Raw genomic sequence first — 19,842 nt, forward strand, 5'->3', positions numbered from 1 at the left:
AGCCTTGTTTTACTCCACTTAAAAGCTCAATACTTTCTGAGAAGTAACAATTATTTACTATTTTACATCTGGGGTTGCTGTACCCAACTTAAACCACTGTATAAGAGATTTACCGAACTTAAAGTAATCCAGGCATTTATATATAAATTCTAGTTGTACTTTATCAAACGCCTTTTCAAAATCTGCTATGAAGACCAGGCCTGGTATCTTTGATGTTTCATAGTGTTCAATTGCTTCAAATAATTCTCGTATATTATCGCCAATATATCGTCCATATAAAAAACCTGTTTGATCAGGATGAACAATATCTGGTAAAACCTTGTTTATTCTATGTGCTATGCATTTCGCCAGGATTTTCACATCACAACATTGAAGTGTAAAAGGCCTCCAGTGTTTTATTTTTATGGACTGGATCTTTATACGTACCACCTGAATCCTGTTTTAGTAGTAATGAAATCAGACCTTCTTGTTGAGTACCTGAAAGTCTACCATTGTCATAAGACTGAGTACATTAAAAAAAAAATCTCTACTGGTATACCATCAAGCCTGGGTGTTGTTCCAGACTGAAAATATTTAATTGCCAAAAAAAGTTCCTCTTCTGTAAGTTGGCCTTCACACAGGTCTTTCTGTAAATGTTACATTTTACATTATTATTATTATTATGATGAAAGAAATCCTCCAGTTAACATCATTCAGTGTAAATGGAGGAGCTTAAAATATTTTGCTTCCTCTTTCAAAATATAATTTGGTGAATCATGGATGACTCCATCATTTGTAACGACTTTTCTGCAATTCTTTTTGGTAGCATTTCTATGTTGAAGATTCACCATTTTCCATCCAATTCCCTTTATTTTTGTAATACATTATACATAATTGTTCTTGAATAAGTACCTCCAATTCTTTTTATTTTTCCTCTAACCTATTTTGTGCCTCTATAGTTTAGTTTCCATTACAATCTACCTACACTGTTACTTCCTCTATTTCCTTTATTAGTCTAATCTCTTTTAACCTAAACCGCTTTTGTTTTAATGATGAGTATTGTATGGCCTCTAAAAGTACATTTAAAAGTGTCCCATACAAGGGGGTGTGACCTTGCTCGGAACATGTGCCAATAAAAAAAGGGCTGACTTTTATTTGTTTTGTTTATTTGGATCCCCGTTAGCTGTTGCAAAGGCGGCAAATCAAATAAAAATGTATTTGTCTCAAACAACAGGTGTTCCCAACAATGCAGAGAGAAAAATAATAGAAAGATAAGAGGAGGAATAAATACAACAAATAAACAGGAAGTTACAAGAGCAGCTTCTTCCTGTGGTCCACAATAAACTAAACATGACAAGTAACTAAGCACTGATAGTCACACAAATTTGAAATACAACGATATACAAACACACACAATTTAATTTATTTATTTTATCTTTATTTATACTGTTTTTTTCTCATTGAGATAATATCTCTTTTCCAAGAGAGACCTGGTCCAATAGCCAAAAAACTTCTCAATAAGCATTACAGATATGTAACTTCAATGTTACGTTAAAATCTCCAACACGATGCAAAGCTTACAATGAATCAGCCAATCGATGTGCTTTCTGTGCAACAGCCGTAGTTGGCCTTGTGCAGCCGTATCGAAGCTCATTGAAGACCTGTATGTAAACATTGTCCACAGATGGCAACTAGCAGTGGACTCTTCCTGTATTTCTTTTCTTTTTTTTAGTGTTAGAGAGTGTCTGTGTGTGTCCACTCACAGTCCCTGCCACTCCAGTGAAAGACAGTGGAGAAAAGAGGCCCCTTAAGGCTATACAGAACTTTTGGATTTTAAGCTAAAAGGGTCAGCTAAATGAACAGATATATTGTCCAGAAGTTACATCACTGGACAGAAAGGGGCACCCCCCCCACCCAGAACCATGAGAAACATCCCCCAGGGAGCTCGACTCATGGTTTTTAAAGTTGTCAATGTTATTGCAGAGCCAAGTTTCCACACTTTGATCTGGACAATAAAGTTTATTTTAGTCCGACTGAACGATGGACTGCTGACATTGAAACTAGATGCTGAGAATTGTGTTATTGCTTCAAAAGCAATGAATGTTGACATTTGGCGAGGAGTGGGGCCAAAATTAAACTTGTTATTGTCAGAAGCCCACTGAGTGGAATTTGAAGACATTTCATACGCACAGGGATTATATGAATACATTTTATAAAAAAGTTCAAAAACAAAAATGGATCCATCCGCGTCAAGGATAAATAAACACACAAGGGGTTCTCAAGCATCTCGTTTTTCTTTTTTTCCTAGCTTCTATCAGTGTTCTATCAGGGTTCACAAACTGAAAGGATTGGATATTCTATCAGAGTTCTATCAGGGTTCACACACTGAAATCATTGGATATTCTCTCAGAGTTCCATCAGGGTTCACAAACTGAAAGGATTGGGTCGGTGAGAAATATAGAAAAAGCCTGCTTACTTCCCTATTGGGTGGTTAGTAATATATTGAAATGTCTCTCTTCCCATGTCTCTCCTATTGGAGGGTTAGTAATATATTGAAATGTCTCTCTTCCCATGTCTCTCCTATTGGAGGGTTAGTAATATATTGAAATGTTTCTCTTCCCATGTCTCTCCTATTGGAGGGTTAGTAATATATTGAAATGTCTCTCTTCCCATGTCTCTCCTATTGGAGGGTTAGTAATATATTGAAATGTCTCTCTTCCCATGTCTCTCCTATTGGAGGGTTAGTAATATATTGAAATCTCCCTTCCCATGTCTCTCCTATTGGGTGGTGAGTAATATATTGAAATGTCTCTCTTCCCATGTCTCTCCTATTGGAGGGTTAGTAATATATTGAAATCTCCCTTCCCATGTCTCTCCTATTGGGTGGTGAGTAATATATTGAAATGTCTCTCTTCCCATGTCTCTCCTATTGGAGGGTTAGTAATATATTGAAATGTCTCTCTTCCCATGTCTTTTCCTCCCTCATATCACATTTCTCTGTCTTTTTCAGAGAGATTCAGGTGTGTTAGTGCTGGGCTGGAACAAAATCCTGTACACTGCCACCCTCCAGGACCAGAAGTGCCCAACCGCTGTTCTATTTACACTGTCTGCTGTGGTGTGTGACTGAACTGGGAACTCTTTTCCGCAGCAGTATCCCCGACTCTTTACCGCAGCAGTATCCCCGACTCTTTACCGCAGCAGTATCCCCGACTCTTTACCGCAGCAGTATCACCGACTCTTTACCGCAGCAGTATCCCCGACTCTTTACCGCAGCAGTATCCCCGACTCTTTACCGCAGCAGTATCCCCGACTCTTTACCGCAGCAGTATCCCCGACTCTTTACCGCAGCAGTATCCCCAACTCTTTACCGCAGCAGTATCCCCAACTCTTTACCGCAGCAGTATCCCCAACTCTTTACCGCAGCAGTATCCCCAACTCTTTCTTGTCACTTCTCTCACAATATACCACAGCCTCTCTCTATATCCCTCTAACTCTGCCTGTGGGGGAGAAGGTTGGTGCATTGAAATATAATGCATGTGCTTGTAGCTCCTAGTTATGGGAACCCTCATTATGGCCATTGACTTGAAAGGGGATGTAGGTTCTAGTAAGATGTAGGTTCTAGTAATTCTATTTTTATGGATTAGTTAGTGTTGGGGTCTGACCTGTGAACTCCTTCTTGCAGCGGTCTCTCACACTGGTCTCCAGGTTCTCCAGTTGGATCTGAACCTTCTTGTAGTCCCTCAGAGCCTGTTTACTCTTCCTCCTGTTGACACACACACACACACACACACACACACACACACACACACACACACACACACACACACACACACACACACACACACACACACCACACACACAAAACACATTAGAACTGTACTCACATCCCAAGATAAAGAAGGTTCACGTAAACAAATACCTGTGCACGCACACACACATACCTGTAGATGAGCACTATGATGAGGACGATGAGGGCTAGGATGGAGGCCCCCACGCCCACCCCTACCTGGGCCTCCAGGGGGAAGGTGGACAGGCTGAGGATGTCGTACTGCACCATGCCCAGGGAGAAGTTCAGGTTGCCCATGTGGACCTGGAACACACACAGACAAATCTGCTATGGCGCTAGGCTGTATAAGCTGGTGTTAGGGTTAATTAGTCTCAAAATGGGGTGAGGGAGCCAAAAGAGACTACTGAGATGTGTCAACCGTGCTTTTATCAGAAAACCTTACTGTCGACTCAGTCCTCCCATTTTTATTTCCTCAATATCTTTCTCTCTCTCTCAAAGCGCATTGGAGGATAAGGTCCGAGGGAGGGACCTTGGATCCTCTTCTCCAATGCGCCTTGAGAGAGAAGTGAGAAACGGAGGAAACAAGGACAGAGGAAGCAAGGATTTGACAACTAATAATGTTTTTAGACACAGCCCTATTGCGTTGGAATGAATGCTCTTATCCATCTTGTGTACTGTAATGTGTATGTTTGTCCTCAGGACAGTGCGTACAGGAACGGAACTGCAGAGGCGGAAGTGAACTCACGGTGAACTCGGGCAGCGTGTCGGCACCCTCGTGTTTCCTTCCGCCATTGGGGGGTCCCGGAAAGGGCTGCTGGGGTGGGGGCTCGCAGTACAGGTGGTTCCTGGTCAGGGTCTTCACAGCACACACCCCCTCCCCCACCAACACCACCACCTCCTCTTTAGAGATGGCCAGGTCCAAGTTCTCACCCTAGGGAGGGGGGAGAAAGACATAGAAAGACAGGGAGTATGAGATGAAGAGAGGGCGAAAGAGAGAAGATATTACCACATTGAGCATCATGCTGGAATCAAAACTTCTGTATTCCTTTTCTTTGGAACATTCCTCTATTTCCCCAATGTGCAGGTCTCTCTTTCAAGGGAGTCTAGCCTTCCACTAAACAGACAGGGGGATAGAATGAAAGCATTTTATTTGCGACTGCAACTTTCAGCTGCAAGGTCTTCGAGTTGAGTGGAAAGTCTTGCAATAAAATATAGAAATAAGACATAATTTCCATTCTATCCCTTTGCCTTGGCTTTATAGTAGTAGCTAGCGGGTAATGCTAACCTCCAGCTGTCAACTGTACATGCTGTTAGCCTGAAGCTGGCTAGCCTCCAGCAGCTTATTTACCAAGTTGAGAGAGTAGCAGCTAGCGGACAATGCTAACCTCCAGCAGCTTATTTAACAAGTTGAGAGAGTAACAGCTAGCGGACAATGCTAACCTCCAGCAGCTTATTTAACAAGTTGGGAGAGTAACAGCTAGCGGATAATGCTAACCTCCAGCAGCTTATTTAACAAGTTGAGAGAGTAACAGCTAGCGGACAATGCTAACCTCCAGCAGCTTATTTAACAAGTTGAGAGAGTAGCAGCTAGCGGCTAACGCTAACCTCCAGCTGAATAAAGCTTCCTGGGTTGTAGCGGTAGGGCTTGAGGGGCTCCTGCTGGTTGAGCGGGTGCAGCACGGGGTTAGGCTCATAGCTAAAGGCCCCCTGGGGGCTGATGGCACCAAACGGGAAGCGCAGGTTGTCCAGGAGGAAGGCCACGTCCACCTGCGAGCCCCACACAGAGGGCTCCAATGCCGGGCTCCGGCACAGGATCAGACTGGACGAGTTGACCTCGCAACGCTCCATGTACTGGTGGAGGGAGATAGAGAAGAGGGGGAGGGGTAAATCAATCCATCAATCAAATGCATTTATAAAGCACTTTTTACATCAGCAGTTGTCACAAAGCACTTTTAAATAACCCAAGATGGAGGGCAGCAGGGTAGAAACTAATAGTCTGTTCAACCTCTCTTTCATATCTTCCGAGATTCCTAAAGATTGGAAAGCTGCCGCAGTCATCCCCCTCTTCAAAGGGGGTGACACTCTAGACCCAAACAGTTACAGCCCTATATCTATCCTTCCCTGCCTTTCCAAATTCTTCGAAAGCCAAGTTAACAAACAGATCACTGACCATTTCGAAACCCACTGTACCTTCTCCACTGTGCAATACGGTTTCCGAGCTGGTCACCTCAGCCACGCTCAAGGTACTAAACAATATCATAACTGCCATCGATAAAAGACAGTACTGTACAGCCGTCTTCATCGACCTGGCCAAGGCTTTCGACTCTGTCAATCACCGTAATCTTATCGGCAGACTCAACAGCCTTGGTTTCTCTAATGACAGCCTCGCCTGCTTCACTAACTACTTCTCAGATAGAGTTCAGTTTGTCAAATTGGAGGGCCTGTTGTCCAGACCTCTGGCAGTCTCCATGAGGGTACCACAATGTTCAATTCTTGGGCCGCCTCTTTTCTCTGTATACATCAATGATGTCGCTCTTGTTGCGGGTGATTCCTTGATCCACCTCTACGCAGACGACACCATTCTGTATACATGTGTCCCTTCTTTGGAAACTGTGTTAACTAACCTCCAAACAAGCTTCAATGCCATACAACACTCCTTCCGTGGTCTCAAACTGCTCTTAAATGCTAGTAAAACTAAATGCATGCTCTTCAACCGATCGCTGCTCGCACCCGCCCGCCCGACTAGCATCACTACTCTGGACGGTTCTGACCTAGAATATGTGGACAACTACCTAGGTGTCTGGTTAGACTGTAAACTCTCCTTCCAGACTCATATTAAGCATCTCCAATCCAAAATTAAATCTAGAATCAGCTTCCTATTTCGCAACAAAGCCTCCTTCACTCACGCTGCCAAACTTAACTTCGTAAAACTGACTTTCCTACCGAGCCTCGACTTCAGCGATGTCATTTACAAAATAGCCTCCAACACTCTACTCAGCAAACTGGATTCAGTCTATCACAGTGCCATCCGTATTGTCACCAAAGGCCCATATACCACCCACCACTGCGACCTGTATGCTCTCGTCAGCTGGCCCTCGCTACATATTCGTCACCAGACCCACTGGCTCCAGGTCATCTATTAGACTTTGCTAGGTAAAGTTCCGCCTTCTCAGCTCACTGGTCACCATAACAACACCCACCCGTAGCACGCGCTCCAGCAGGTATATTTCACTGGTCATCCCCAAAGCCAACACCTCTTTGGCCGCCTTTCCTTCCAGTTCTCTGCTGCCAATTACTGAAACGAATTGCATAAATTGATGAAATTGGAGACTTACATCTCCCTCACTAACTTTAGCAGCTTACCGATCACTGCAGCTGTACATAGCCCATCTGTAAATAGTCTATCCAACTACCTACCTCATCCCCATATTGTTTTTATTTACTTTTTTTCACACACCAGTACTTGCACATCATCATCTGCACATCTATCACTCCAGTGTTAATTTTCCAAAATTGTAATTACTTCGCTACTATGGCCTATTTATTGCCTTACCGCCTTACTCCATTTGCACACACTGTATATAGATTTTTCTGTTATTGACTGTACTTTTGTTTATCCCATGTAACTTTTTGTCGCACTGCTTTGCTTTATCTTGGCCAGGTCGCAGTTGAAATTAGAACTTGTTCTCAACTGGCCTACCTGGTTAAATAAAGGTGAAATAAAAAATATTTAAAAAAAAAGTTACAATATTACTCTATTACTCCTTAGAATAGATTCTACAAAATACAGGAGAAAGATACATTTCATCTATACAGTCCTGAAACACACTCACCACACACTCTCCTTCCCTCACCACACACTCTCCTTCCCTCACCACACACTCTCCTTCCCTCACTACACACCTGTATGATGGAGCAGACTGGGTCCCCAGGGCAGTTGGGCTCCGGTACGATCCTGCGATGCCTCCACAGCACCTTGTCCTCTGTCTCATGCTCCCTTTCTCCTCCACTCCTCCTCCTTCTCCTCTGGGGGATGGACTCCCAGGGGAACACCGTGACCAACATGTTAGGTTGCTGTACCACATCCAGGTTGTGACCCGACACGAAGATCAGACGGCCACCGCTATACACAGAGAGGGGAGGAAATGTCACAAACCCATAGAAATACAATTACTAGAACGAAAAGGTTGTGGCCCAACACAAAGCGCAGACACTCACCTCTACACAAACAGAGAGGGAGGAGATGTGTCACAACACCTGTATGAGTGGGGCCAGGGACACTGAATTTAGGCTTATACATCCTTCTTTAACCTGTGTCCTCCCTTCATCTGCACTGATTGAAGTGGATTTAACAAGTGACATCAATAAGGGATCATAGCTTTCACCTTGATTCACCTGGTTTGTCTATGTCATGGAAAGAGCAGGTGTTCTTAATGTTTTGTTCACTCAGTCTCCCATTTTTTATGTATGAGTGGGGCCAGGGATTCTGAACTTTAGATGGACCAGACAGACACTGCTACACACAGAGATGAGGACAATGTTTCATCATGAACGTAGAACTATAACTACTAGAATGGTAATTCCCATTCAAGTTCATGTTCTGTGCTGGTCAGACTTGCGGCCATATTGAGTGTCCACTCGAGTGTTTCAGTCCAGTGGGGTGAAGTCCACTCAACTTAAGATCATTTTTATCAAGACGTTCCCTTAAGCGAAGTTCACGTAAACCAACTTCAGTTTGCTTCAAGTGACACATCTATAGATCTGTAAGAGGTCACACACACACACCTGAGGAAGCTCTTGGCGGGCGCAGCCTGGGTGATGTTGGGGTTGGGGGTGAAGCTGTAGGCCGACTCGTGAAGGTGGCGCTGGCTGTTGCCATAGTGAAGCGTCACGCGGTGATCACCCGTCCTGTTGCTGCTGCCCGTCACACACACCACACTGTCATCCTGGGCCTCTGATAAACTGGGGGAGAAGAGAGGAGGAGTGGGGGAGGAGAGAAGAGGAGGGGGGGGGAGGAGAGAAGAGGAGTGGGGGAGGAGAGAAGAGGAGTGGGGGGGGAGGAGAGAAGAGGAGTGGGGGAGGAGAGAAGAGGAGAGAAGAGGAGAGGAGGGGGAGGAGAGAAGAGAGAGAGGGGGAGGAGAGAAGAGGAGTGGGGGGAGAAGAGAAGAGGAGTGGGGGAGAAGAGAAGAGGAGTGGGGGAGAAGAGAAGAGGAGTGGGGGAGAAGAGAAGAGGAGTGGGGGGGAGAAGAGAAGAGGAGTGGGGGAGAGAGAAGAGGAGTGGGGGAGGAGAGAAGAGGAGTGGGGGAGGAGAGAAGAGGAGTGGGGGGAGGAGAGAAGAGGAGTGGGGGAGGAGAGAAGAGGAGTGGGGGAGGAGAGAAGAGGAGTGGGGGGAGGAGAGAAGAGGAGTGGGGGAGGAGAGAAGAGGAAGGGGGGAGGAGAGAAGAGGAGTGGGGGAGGAGAGAAGAGAAGGGAGGAGGAGAGAAGAGGAAGGGAGGAGGAGAGAAGAGAAGGGAGGAGGAGAGAAGAGAAGGGAGGAGGAAAGAAGAGAAGGGAGGAGGAGAGAAGAGAAGGGAGGAGGAAAGAAGAGAAGGGAGGAGGAAAGAAGAGAAGGGAGGAGGAAAGAAGAGAAGGGAGGAGGAGAGAAGAGGAGTGGGGGAGAGAAGAGGAGTGGGGGAGAGAAGAGGAGGGGGGGGAGGAGAGAAGAGGAGAGAAGAGAAGGGAGGAGGAGAGAAGAGAAGGGAGGAGGAGAGAAGAGAAAGGAGGAGGAGAGAAGAGAAAGGAGGAGGAGAGAAGAGAAAGGAGGAGGAGAGAAGAGAAAGGAGGAGGAGAGAAGAGAAAGGAGGAGGAGAGAAGAGAAAGGAGGAGGAGAGAAGAGAAAGGAGGAGGAGAGAAGGGTGAGAGTAAAGAACAGAAGTACAGCACAGTGAACAGGATTATGTATCTGTCTCTCTCTTTATGTGTGTTCATGAGTGAGTTTCATAATCACTCACATGACACATTGCACTCCTCCCACGGTGACAGTGATGTCAGAGGGGCGTCCCGTGAGCAGGTTCCTCCCAGTGATGGTCAGGGACGTGCCCCCCGCCTTGGGACCCCTCTGGGGGGACACCTCCATCACAAACGGATCCTGGTAGCTGAACCTCTGGCTGGAGAGGCCAAACTCTCCCCCGCTCACTTCTACTGACACTTGGCCCGTCTTCTCTCCCCCACTGGCTTTGGTCTTACACACAATCCTACAGAGGACACACACAGATACAGGATAATTATGAATCATAGTAATCTCACACGGAAGTAGTTATCACACTCACGTTGACCTCCTCCCCCACCAAACACAGAGACAGGTAGTCTAGCGGTTAGAGTGTTGGACTAGTAACCAAAAGGTTGCTAGATTGAATGCCCAAGCTGACAAGGTAAAAATCTGTCGTTCTGCCCCTGAGCAAGGCAGTTAACCCACTGTTCCCCGGGCGGCGAAGACGTGGATGTTGATTAAGGCAGCTCCCCGCACCTCTCTGATTCAGAGGGGTTGGGTTAAATGCAGAAAACACATTTCAGTTGAACACATTCAGTTGTACAACTGACTAGGTATCTCCCTTTCACAGTCCATACCTGGAGGAGACCTCGTAGAGGTGGGGGATGACAGAGCAGGAAACCCCAGCCACAGTGACAGAGTGCAGGATGTCCTCAGACCTCTGGCCCAGGTTGGACCCTGAGATGGTCAGCACGGTTCCCCCCTCCACCAGTCCAGAAAGGGGCTCAATCTAACACAGAAGTAAAAAACATGTTAGAACTGATTCTTTCTCGTACTCAACAATAAGACTACAACAGTAATTCCAGAGTTATATCTCTATAAATGACTCTGGTTCATTCCATTAAGTTAAGCCAGAAATATTCTAGTGAACATCAACTAAGAGAATTGCATCTGTCACACTTATGACACTATGTCAAGTGTTAAAAAGTGTTGAGCATTAATACAATGATAGAGTTCTTGACGGGGGGGATGGGGGGTGGACAGACGGTACTCACGGCATGAATAACAGGGGATGGGGGTGGACGGACGGTACTCACGGCATGGATGACGGGGGGATGGGGGTGGACGGACGGTACTCATGGCATGGATGACGGGGGATGGGGGTGGACGGATGGTACTCACGGCATGGATGACGGGGGATGGGGGGTGGACGGACGGTACTCACGGCATGGATGACGGGGGGATGGGGGGGTGGACGGATGGTACTCACGGCATGGATGACGGGGGATGGGGAGGGTGGACGGACGGTACTCACGGCATGGATGACGGGGGGATGGGGGTGGACGGACGGTACTCACGGCATGGATGATGGGGGTGGACGGACAGGACTCACGGCATGGATGACGGGGGGATGGGGGTGGACGGACGGTACTCACGGCATGGATGATGGGGGTGGGGGTGGACGGACGGTACTCACGGCATGGATGATGGGGGTGGACGGACGGTACTCACGGCATGGATGATGGGGGTGGACGGACGGTACTCACGGCATGGATGATGGGGGTGGACGGACGGGACTCACGGCATGGATGATGGGGGTGGACGGACGGGACTCACGGCATGGATGATGGGGGTGGACGGACGGGACTCACGGCATGGATGATGGGGGTGGACGGACGGGACTCACGGCATGGATGATGGGGGTGGACGGACGGGACTCACGGCATGGATGATGGGGGTGGACGGACGGTACTCACGGCATGGATGACGGGGGCGGGGCAGGTCTGTTCGAGGGGCTCGCTGCAGGAGTCTCCGTACAGACAGGTGGACTGGTCCCCTCCACACCACACACAGCCATACTTCTGGTCCGCCGTGTGACACTGGCTACAGTCAGAACGCCCCACAGAACAGTTGTACAGAGTCACTGGAAGGGACAGGAAGAGAGAGTTATAGAGACTGTGAGAGGTAGCGTGACTTAGAGTTTACAGTATGTTGAAATAGTGTAGAGTTAAACATTAAGCTACAATAATAGTCATTGAGAGAGAGAGAGAGAAATATAACAGTCATTGAGAGAGAGAGAGAGAAATATAACAGTCATTGAGAGAGAGAGAGAGAGTGAGAGAGAGAGAGAGAAATATAACAGTCATTGAGAGAGAGAGAGAAATATAACAGTCATTGAGAGAGAGAGAGAAATATAACAGTCATTGAGAGAGAGAGAGGTAGAGAGAGAGAGAGAGTTAGAGAGAGAGAGAGAGAGAGAGAGAGAGCAGAGCAGAGCAGAGCAGAAGTCACAATCAGATGAGCTCCTGCATTTTTCAGCATTTTCTTTAAAAAAGATAGATTAGGAGTTAGATAAACTTTGATTTTTTGTCAGGAACACATACTGGATTCTACCCTCGACAACATAACCCCCACTTCAAATCAAAACTTAAAACCTACAACCTGATTTTGGACGGAATTACGGAATCACCTGGAAGGTTCACAACTACCAAGATTTATTTCTCTATACAGCAAATTCTCTGGAAAACAACAGAAACCTGAAAACACCATCCAACCTGGAACTGAGTGAGTAATGCTTAGTCTGAAACTATATATTCTTTTTTCCAAAAGCCAAGAAGAAATATACACAACATTACTTTATAAGGACTGAATTCTAACATACTGAATTCTAACATAATTCTGCCAAGCTTGATACAGCTTCAAATAGCACTGACGTGTCAAGTGAGAGGTGTCAAAGCCCATTAGCCCAACAATGGCAGGAGAGTCACACAGTCTACCCCAACCAAATGGAGAGGCCTTAGAAGCTCCCTCCCGCTGTTCAGAGGCAATTAAAATACAGTACCCTTTGCAAGTAAAGAATGAAAAGGCAAGAAAAGATTACAAAATGAAGCTCCTTATGGAAAATCAAGAGACACTTTTTGCTGACTATTACAAAAATGGGAACATCAGCAACCTTATCTTCCACACAAACCATCCCCTGGCATGGCACAGTGCTATATTAGCACACTACCCCTCTGTCACGAGAGGGGGGATTAACGAGGGGTGGAAACTCAGAATACTTGACAACGAGGACTCTGAGTTAAGTAATATAAATATCTATAAGTCCGGAACAGTAATGGTACAGAATAACCACAAACAGTTTCAGCTGGACTTTCACCTAATCAAAGAATTAGCCCAGCAGGAAAAGCTCTCCCTTGATAAAGATACCCCCACCCCGAGAGGATCAGACCAGACCTCTTCATTATGTAACCCCACAGATGAGCAACCCCCAGCGGAGGGTCAACCTCCCAGCACAGATTACCACTCCCTCATTGAAATGAAGGACAAATTCACCCAGCTGGAGATAAGGCAGGTGGAGCTGGAACAGCAGGTGATTACACTTCAGTCAGCACAGACCCAGACAACAGTCCAGCACAACAACAGCCCCTTAACCAGACCCGGAGAGCTGGAGGTGGACAGAGACATATCTGCACTTTGGACAGTGGTGAGACAAATACAACAGGAGAAAGAGGAGCAGAACAGAGCACTAGAGGAGAGTATCAGACTGCTGGTGGAGGAGAGGTTGAGGGGGATGGAGGAGAGGGTGAGGGGGATGGAGGAGAAGTTGAGGGGGACGGCGTGTGACAGAGAACAACCCACTAGAGAGGTGGCCACCCCCACAGAGAAGCCAGCAGAACAGCCCACCTCAGCACCCAACAAAAGTCTCGACACCACAGCAGAACAGTCCACACCAGACCCTGACCATAGAGTCGACACCACAGCAGAACAGTCCACACCAGACCCTGACCATAGAGTCGACATCACAGCACAACAGACAAATGAAGAACCCCAAGCCCAGAGGCTCTCACCCCCTCTGAGCACCCCCCCTGTCAGCCACCCTGATAGCCCTTCTGTCAACCCCCCCACACCCACTGAGGACAAACACAAGACACAGATTGTACTACTTATGGACTCAAATGGGAAATATATAGAAGAAAAAAAACTTTTTCCCAAAAACAGTGTGTCTAAACTCTGGTGTCCAAACACCCAGCGCGCCCTAGACCTTCTGTCTGAGGCCAAACTATGCTCACCCAGCCACATAATAATACACACAGGCACAAACGACCTGAGAGCACAGCAGGAAAGAGTGGCCACAACACTGAAGGGAGTGATTGAAAAGGCTTCTTCTACTTTCCCCAACGCACAAGTGGTTATCTCCACCCTGCTACCACAAAAAGACTTCCACCCCGCCACAATACAGCGGGTAAATGCAAGTATTTCCTGTGACTGTGCCTCAAAACCAAACGTTTTCCTGGCCCACCACTCCACCCTGGACTTGAACAGCCTCTATGACCAGGTCCACCTTTGCCCGAACTCTAAAGGACATCGCTCTCAAACGTATCCAACACTTCACACAGGAGCAACAGATCAATAGACACCCCACCCAGACCACCCAGACCAGCGAGACACCCTCCCAGATCTGCAGGACCCCCCCCTGGACCTACACAAAGAGGACCCACACCAAGAGGAATTACATCCAGACCACAGTACACCCAGACACATCCACACCCCCACCCCAACCAATCAACACCCCCACGTCAACCATGCCCACACTCCATTTAGGCCCCCTCAGATCAGACCTATGCCACTCCTGCCCACCCCATGCACCCCACCCCCGCAAAGAGGACCTCAACATGGAAGCCACACATACGCCCAGGTAGTGAGTGGGCAAACAGTCCCAACCCCCACTCTCACACTCGCCCAAGCCAATGGCATGTACCAGATGCTCAGCAGGCTCTGCTCACACTTACTGGCCTGAGGCCAAACCACGACCAACAACATTGGACACTCTATGGAACAAAAAGCCTTCACTATATTATCCTGGAATATCCAAGGCCTGAGGTCATCTGCCTTTGGCCTAAAGAGCAGAAACCCGGACTTCACCAAAGAAATCGGTAATACAGACATTGTCATCCTGCAAGAAACCTGGTATAGAGGAGATGGACCCACTGGTTGCCCTCTAGGTTACAGAGAGCTGGTAGTCCCATCCACCAAACTACCAGGTGTGAAACAGGGAAGGGACTCAGGGGGTATGCTAATTTGGTATAGAGCAGACCTAACTCACTCCATTAAATTAATCAAAACAGGAACATTCTACATTTGGCTAGAAATTCAAAAAGAAATTATCCTAACAGAGAAAAATGTCCTCCTGTGTGCTACCTATATCCCCCACTAGAATCCCCATATTTTAATGAAGACAGCTTCTCCATCCTGGAGGGGGAAATCAATCATTTCCAGGCCCAGGGACATGTACTAGTCTGTGGCGACCTAAATGCCAGAACCGGACAAGAACCTGACACCCTCAGCACACAGGGGGACAAACACCTGCCTGGAGGTGACAGCATTCCCTCCCACATATGCCCCCCTAGGCACAACTATGACAACATAACCAACAAAAACGGGTCACAACTCCTGCAGCTCTGTCGCACGCTGGGTATGTACATAGTCAACGGTAGCTTCGAGGGGACTCCTATGGTAGGTACACCTATAGCTCATCTCTTGGCAGTAGTACTGTAGACTACTTTATCACTGACCTCAACCCAGAGTCTCTCAGAGCGTTCACAGTCAGCCCACTGACACCCCTATCAGACCACAGCAAAATCACAGTCTACTTAAACAGAGCAATACTCAACCATGAGGCATCAAAGCCAAAGGAACTGAGTAACATTAAGAAATGCTATAGATGGAAGGAATGCAGTTTGGAAACCTACCAAAAAACAATTAGGCAACAACAAATTCAATCCCTTTTAGACAATTTCCTGGGTAAAACGTTCCACTGTAATAGTGAAGGTGTAAACTTGGCAGTAGAAAATCTTTACAGTATATTTGACCGCTCAGCTTCCCTATCAAATCTAAAAATCTCAAATAGAAAACCGAAGAAAATTAACAATAATGACAAATGGTTTGATGAAGAATGCAAAAATCTAAAAAAGAAATTGAGAAACCTGTCCAACCAAAAACATAGAGACCCGGAAAACCTGAGTCTACGCCTTCACTATGGTGAATCACTAAAACAATACAGAAATACACTACGGAAAAAGAAGGAACAGCATGTCAGAAATCAGCTCAATGCAATTGAAGAATCCATAGACTCTAACCACTTCTGGGAAAATTGGAAAACACTAAACAAACAACACAAAGAATTATCTATCCAAAATGGAGATGTATGGGTAAACCACTTCTCCAATCTTTTTGGCTCTATAACAAAGAATAAAGAGCAAAAACATATACATGATCAAATACAGATCTTAGAATCAACTATTAAAGACTACCAGAACCCACTGGATTCTCCAATTACCTTGAATGAGTTACAGGACAAAATAAAAACCCTCCAACCCAAAAAGGCCTGTGGTGTTGATGGTATCCTCAATGAAATGATCAAATATACAGGCAACAAATTCCAATTGGCTATACTAAAACTCTTTAACATCATACTTAGCTCTGGCACCTTCCCCAATATTTGGAACCAAGGACTGATCACCCCAATCCACAAAAGTGGAGACAAATTTGACCCCAATAACTACCGTGGAATATGTGTCAACAGTAACCTTGGGAAAATCCTCTGCATTATCATTAACAGCAGACTCGTACACTTCCTCAATGAAAACAATGTACTGAGCAAATGTCAAATTGGCTTTTTACCAAATTACCGTACAACAGACCATGTATTCACCCTGCACACCCTAATTGACAACCAAACAAACCAAAACAAAGGCAAAGTCTTCTCATGCTTTGTTGATTTCAAAAAGCCTTCGACTCAATCTGGCATGAGGGTCTGCTATACAAACTGATGGAAAGTGGTGTTGGGGGTAAAACATACGACATTATAAAATCCATGTACACAAACAACAAGTGTGCGGTTAAAATTGGCAAAAACACACACATTTCTTCACACAGGGTCGTGGGGTTAGACAGGGATGCAGCTTAAGCCCCACCCTCTTCAACATATATATCAACGAATTGGCACGGGCACTAGAAGAGTCTGCAGCACCCGGCCTCCCCTGCTAGAATCCGAAGTCAAATGTCTGCTGTTTGCTGATGATCTGGTGCTTCTGTCACCAACCAAGGAGGGCCTACAGCAGCACCTAGATCTTATGCACAGATTCTGTCAGACCTGGGCCCTAACAGTAAATCTCAGTAAGACCAAAATAATGGTGTTCCAAAAAGGTCCAGTCACCAGGACCACAAATACAAATTCCATCTAGACACTGTTGCCCTAGAGCACACAAAAACTATACATACCTTGGCCTAAACATCAGCGCCACAGGTAACTTCCACAAAGCTGTGAACGATCTGAGAGACAAGGCAAGAAGGGCATTCTATGCCATCAAAAGGAACATAAATTTCAACATACCAATTAGGATTTGGCTAAAAATACTTGAATCAGTCATAGAGCCCATTGCCCTTTATGGTTGTGAGGTCTGGGGTCCGCTCACCAACCAAGACTTCACAAAATGGGACAAACACCAAATTGAGACTCTGCACGCAGAATTCTGCAAAAATATCCTCCGTGTACAACGTAGAACACCAAATAATGCATGCAGAGCAGAATTAGGCCGATACCCACTAATTATCAAAATCCAGAAAAGAGCTGTTAAATTCTACAACCACCTAAAAGGAAGCGATTCACAAACCTTCCATAACAAAGCCATCACCTACAGAGAGATGAACCTGGAGAAGAGTCCCCTAAGCAAACTGGTCCTGGGGCTCTGTTCACAAACACAAACACACACTACAGAGCCCCAGGACAGCAGCACAATTAGACCCAACCAAATCATGAGAAAACAAAAAGATAACTACTTAACACATTGGAAAGAATTAACAAAAAAACAGAGCAAACTAGAATGCTATTTGGCCCTAAACAGAGAGTACACAGCGGCAGAATACCTGACCACTGTGACTGACCCAAAATTAAGGAAAGCCTTGACTATGTACAGACTCAGTGAGCATAGCCTTGCTATTGAGAAAGGCCGCCGTAGGCAGACATGGCTCTCAAGAGAAGACAGGCTATGTGCTCACTGCCCACAAAATGAGGTGGAAACTGAGCTGCACTTCCTAACCTCCTGCCCAATGTATGACTATATTAGAGAGACATATTTCCCTCAGATTACACAGATCCACAAAGAATTCGAAAACAAATCCAATTTTGATAAACTCCCATATCTACTGGGTGAAATTCCACAGTGTGCCATCACAGCAGCAAGATTTGTGACCTGTTGCCACGAGAAAAGGGCAACCAGTGAGGAACAAACCGATCGCTGCCTGCACCCGCATGCCCGACTAGCATCACCACCCTGGATGGTTCCGACCTTGAATATGTGGACATCTATAAGTACCTAGGTGTCTGGCTAGACTGCAAACTCTCCTTCCAGACTCATATCAAACACCTCCAATCAAAAATCAAATCAAGAGTCAGCTTTCTATTCCGCAACAAAGCCTCCTTCACTCACGCCGCCAAGCTTACCCTAGTAAAACTGACTATCCTACCAATCCTCGACTTCGGCGATGTCATCTACAAAATGGCTTCCAACACTCTACTCAGCAAACTGGATGCAGTATATCACAGTGCCATCCGTTTTGTCACTAAAGCACCTTATACCACCCACCACTGCGACTTGTATGCTCTAGTCGGCTGGCCCTCGCTACATATTCGTCGCCAGACCCACTGGCTCCAGGTCATCTACAAGTCCATGCTAGGTAAAGCTCCGCCTTATCTCAGTTCACTGGTCACGATGGCAACACCCATCCGTAGCACGCGCTCCAGCAGGTGTATCTCACTGATCATCCCTAAAGCCAACACCTCATTTGGCCGCCTTTCGTTCCAGTACTCTGCTGCCTGTGACTGGAACGAATTGCAAAAATCGCTGAAGTTGGAGACTTTTATCTCCCTCACCAACTTCAAACATCAGCTATCTGAGCAGCTAACCGATCGCTGCAGCTGTACATAGTCTATTGGTAAATAGCCCACCCATTTTCACCTACCTCATCCCCATACTGTTTTTATTTATTTACTTTTCTGCTCTTTTGCACACCAATATCTCTACCTGTACATGACCATCTGATCATATATCACTCCAGTGTTAATCTGCAAAATTGTAACTATTCGTCTACCTCCTCATGCCTTTTGCACACATTGTACATTGTATATAGACTCCCCCTTTGTTTTCTACTGTGTTATTGACTTGTTAATTTGTTTATTCCATGTGTAACTCTGTGTTGTCTGCTCACACTGCTATGCTTTATCTTGGCCAGGTCGCAGTTGTAAATGAGAACTTGTTCTCAACTAGCCTACCTGGTTAAATAAAGGTGAAATAAAATTTAAAAAAATAAAAACCCCATTGTAAATACACCCATATTTATGCTTATTTATTTGATCTTGTGTCCTTTAACCATTTGTACATTGTTAAAACACTGTATATATATATAATATGACATTTGTAATGTCTTTACTGTTTTGAAACTTCTGTATGTGTAATGTTTACTGTTAATTTTTGTTGTTTTTCACTTTATATATTCACTTTGTATGTTGTCTACCTCACTTGCTTTGGCAATGTTAACACATGTTTCCCATGCCAATAAAGCCCTTGAATTGAATTGAATTGAATTGAGAGAGAGAAATATAACAGTCATTGAGAGGGAGAGAGAGAGAAATATAAGTCATTGAGAGAGAGAGAGAGAGAGAAATATAACAGTCATTGAGAGAGAGAGAGAGAGCGAGAGCGCGAGAGAGCGATAACAGTCATTGCGAGAGAGAGAGAGAATACAGTCAGTGAGAGAGAGTCATTGAGAGAGAGAGAGAGAATACAGTCAGTGAGAGAGAGTCATTGAGAGAGAGAGAGAGAATACAGTCATTGAGAGAGAGAGAGAGAGAATACAGTCATTGCGAGAGAGAGAGAGAGAGAATACAGTCATTGCGAGAGAGAGAGAGAGAATACAGTCATTGCGAGAGAGAGAGAGAGAGAGAATACAGTCATTGAGAGAGAGAGAGAGAGAGAGAGAACAGTCATTGCGAGAGAGAGAGAGAGAGAGAATACAGTCATTGAGAGAGAGAGAGAGAGAGAATACAGTC

At 45.8% G+C, this 19,842-nt stretch overlaps 1 protein-coding gene across 1 annotated transcript in view; it reads right to left on the minus strand.

The window, feature by feature from the left end:
• The window catches only part of LOC112246198 (plexin-B1-like), a 213,265-nt gene that overhangs the window by 25,178 nt on the left and 168,245 nt on the right, over window positions 1-19,842 (minus strand). The window contains exons 16-24 of the mRNA XM_042324787.1: window positions 11,492-11,658; window positions 10,373-10,524; window positions 9,757-9,999; window positions 8,552-8,728; window positions 7,670-7,889; window positions 5,372-5,617; window positions 4,512-4,697; window positions 3,921-4,069; window positions 3,642-3,742 (exon numbers count right to left, since the gene is read on the minus strand). Coding sequence (XP_042180721.1) covers window positions 3,642-3,742; window positions 3,921-4,069; window positions 4,512-4,697; window positions 5,372-5,617; window positions 7,670-7,889; window positions 8,552-8,728; window positions 9,757-9,999; window positions 10,373-10,524; window positions 11,492-11,658 — 1,641 coding nt within the window. The remainder of the gene's footprint in view (window positions 1-3,641; window positions 3,743-3,920; window positions 4,070-4,511; window positions 4,698-5,371; window positions 5,618-7,669; window positions 7,890-8,551; window positions 8,729-9,756; window positions 10,000-10,372; window positions 10,525-11,491; window positions 11,659-19,842) is intronic.

The sequence above is a fragment of the Oncorhynchus tshawytscha genome, linkage group LG07 (assembly GCF_018296145.1).
Source record: "Oncorhynchus tshawytscha isolate Ot180627B linkage group LG07, Otsh_v2.0, whole genome shotgun sequence".
NCBI classification, from domain to species: Eukaryota; Metazoa; Chordata; class Actinopteri; order Salmoniformes; family Salmonidae; genus Oncorhynchus; species Oncorhynchus tshawytscha.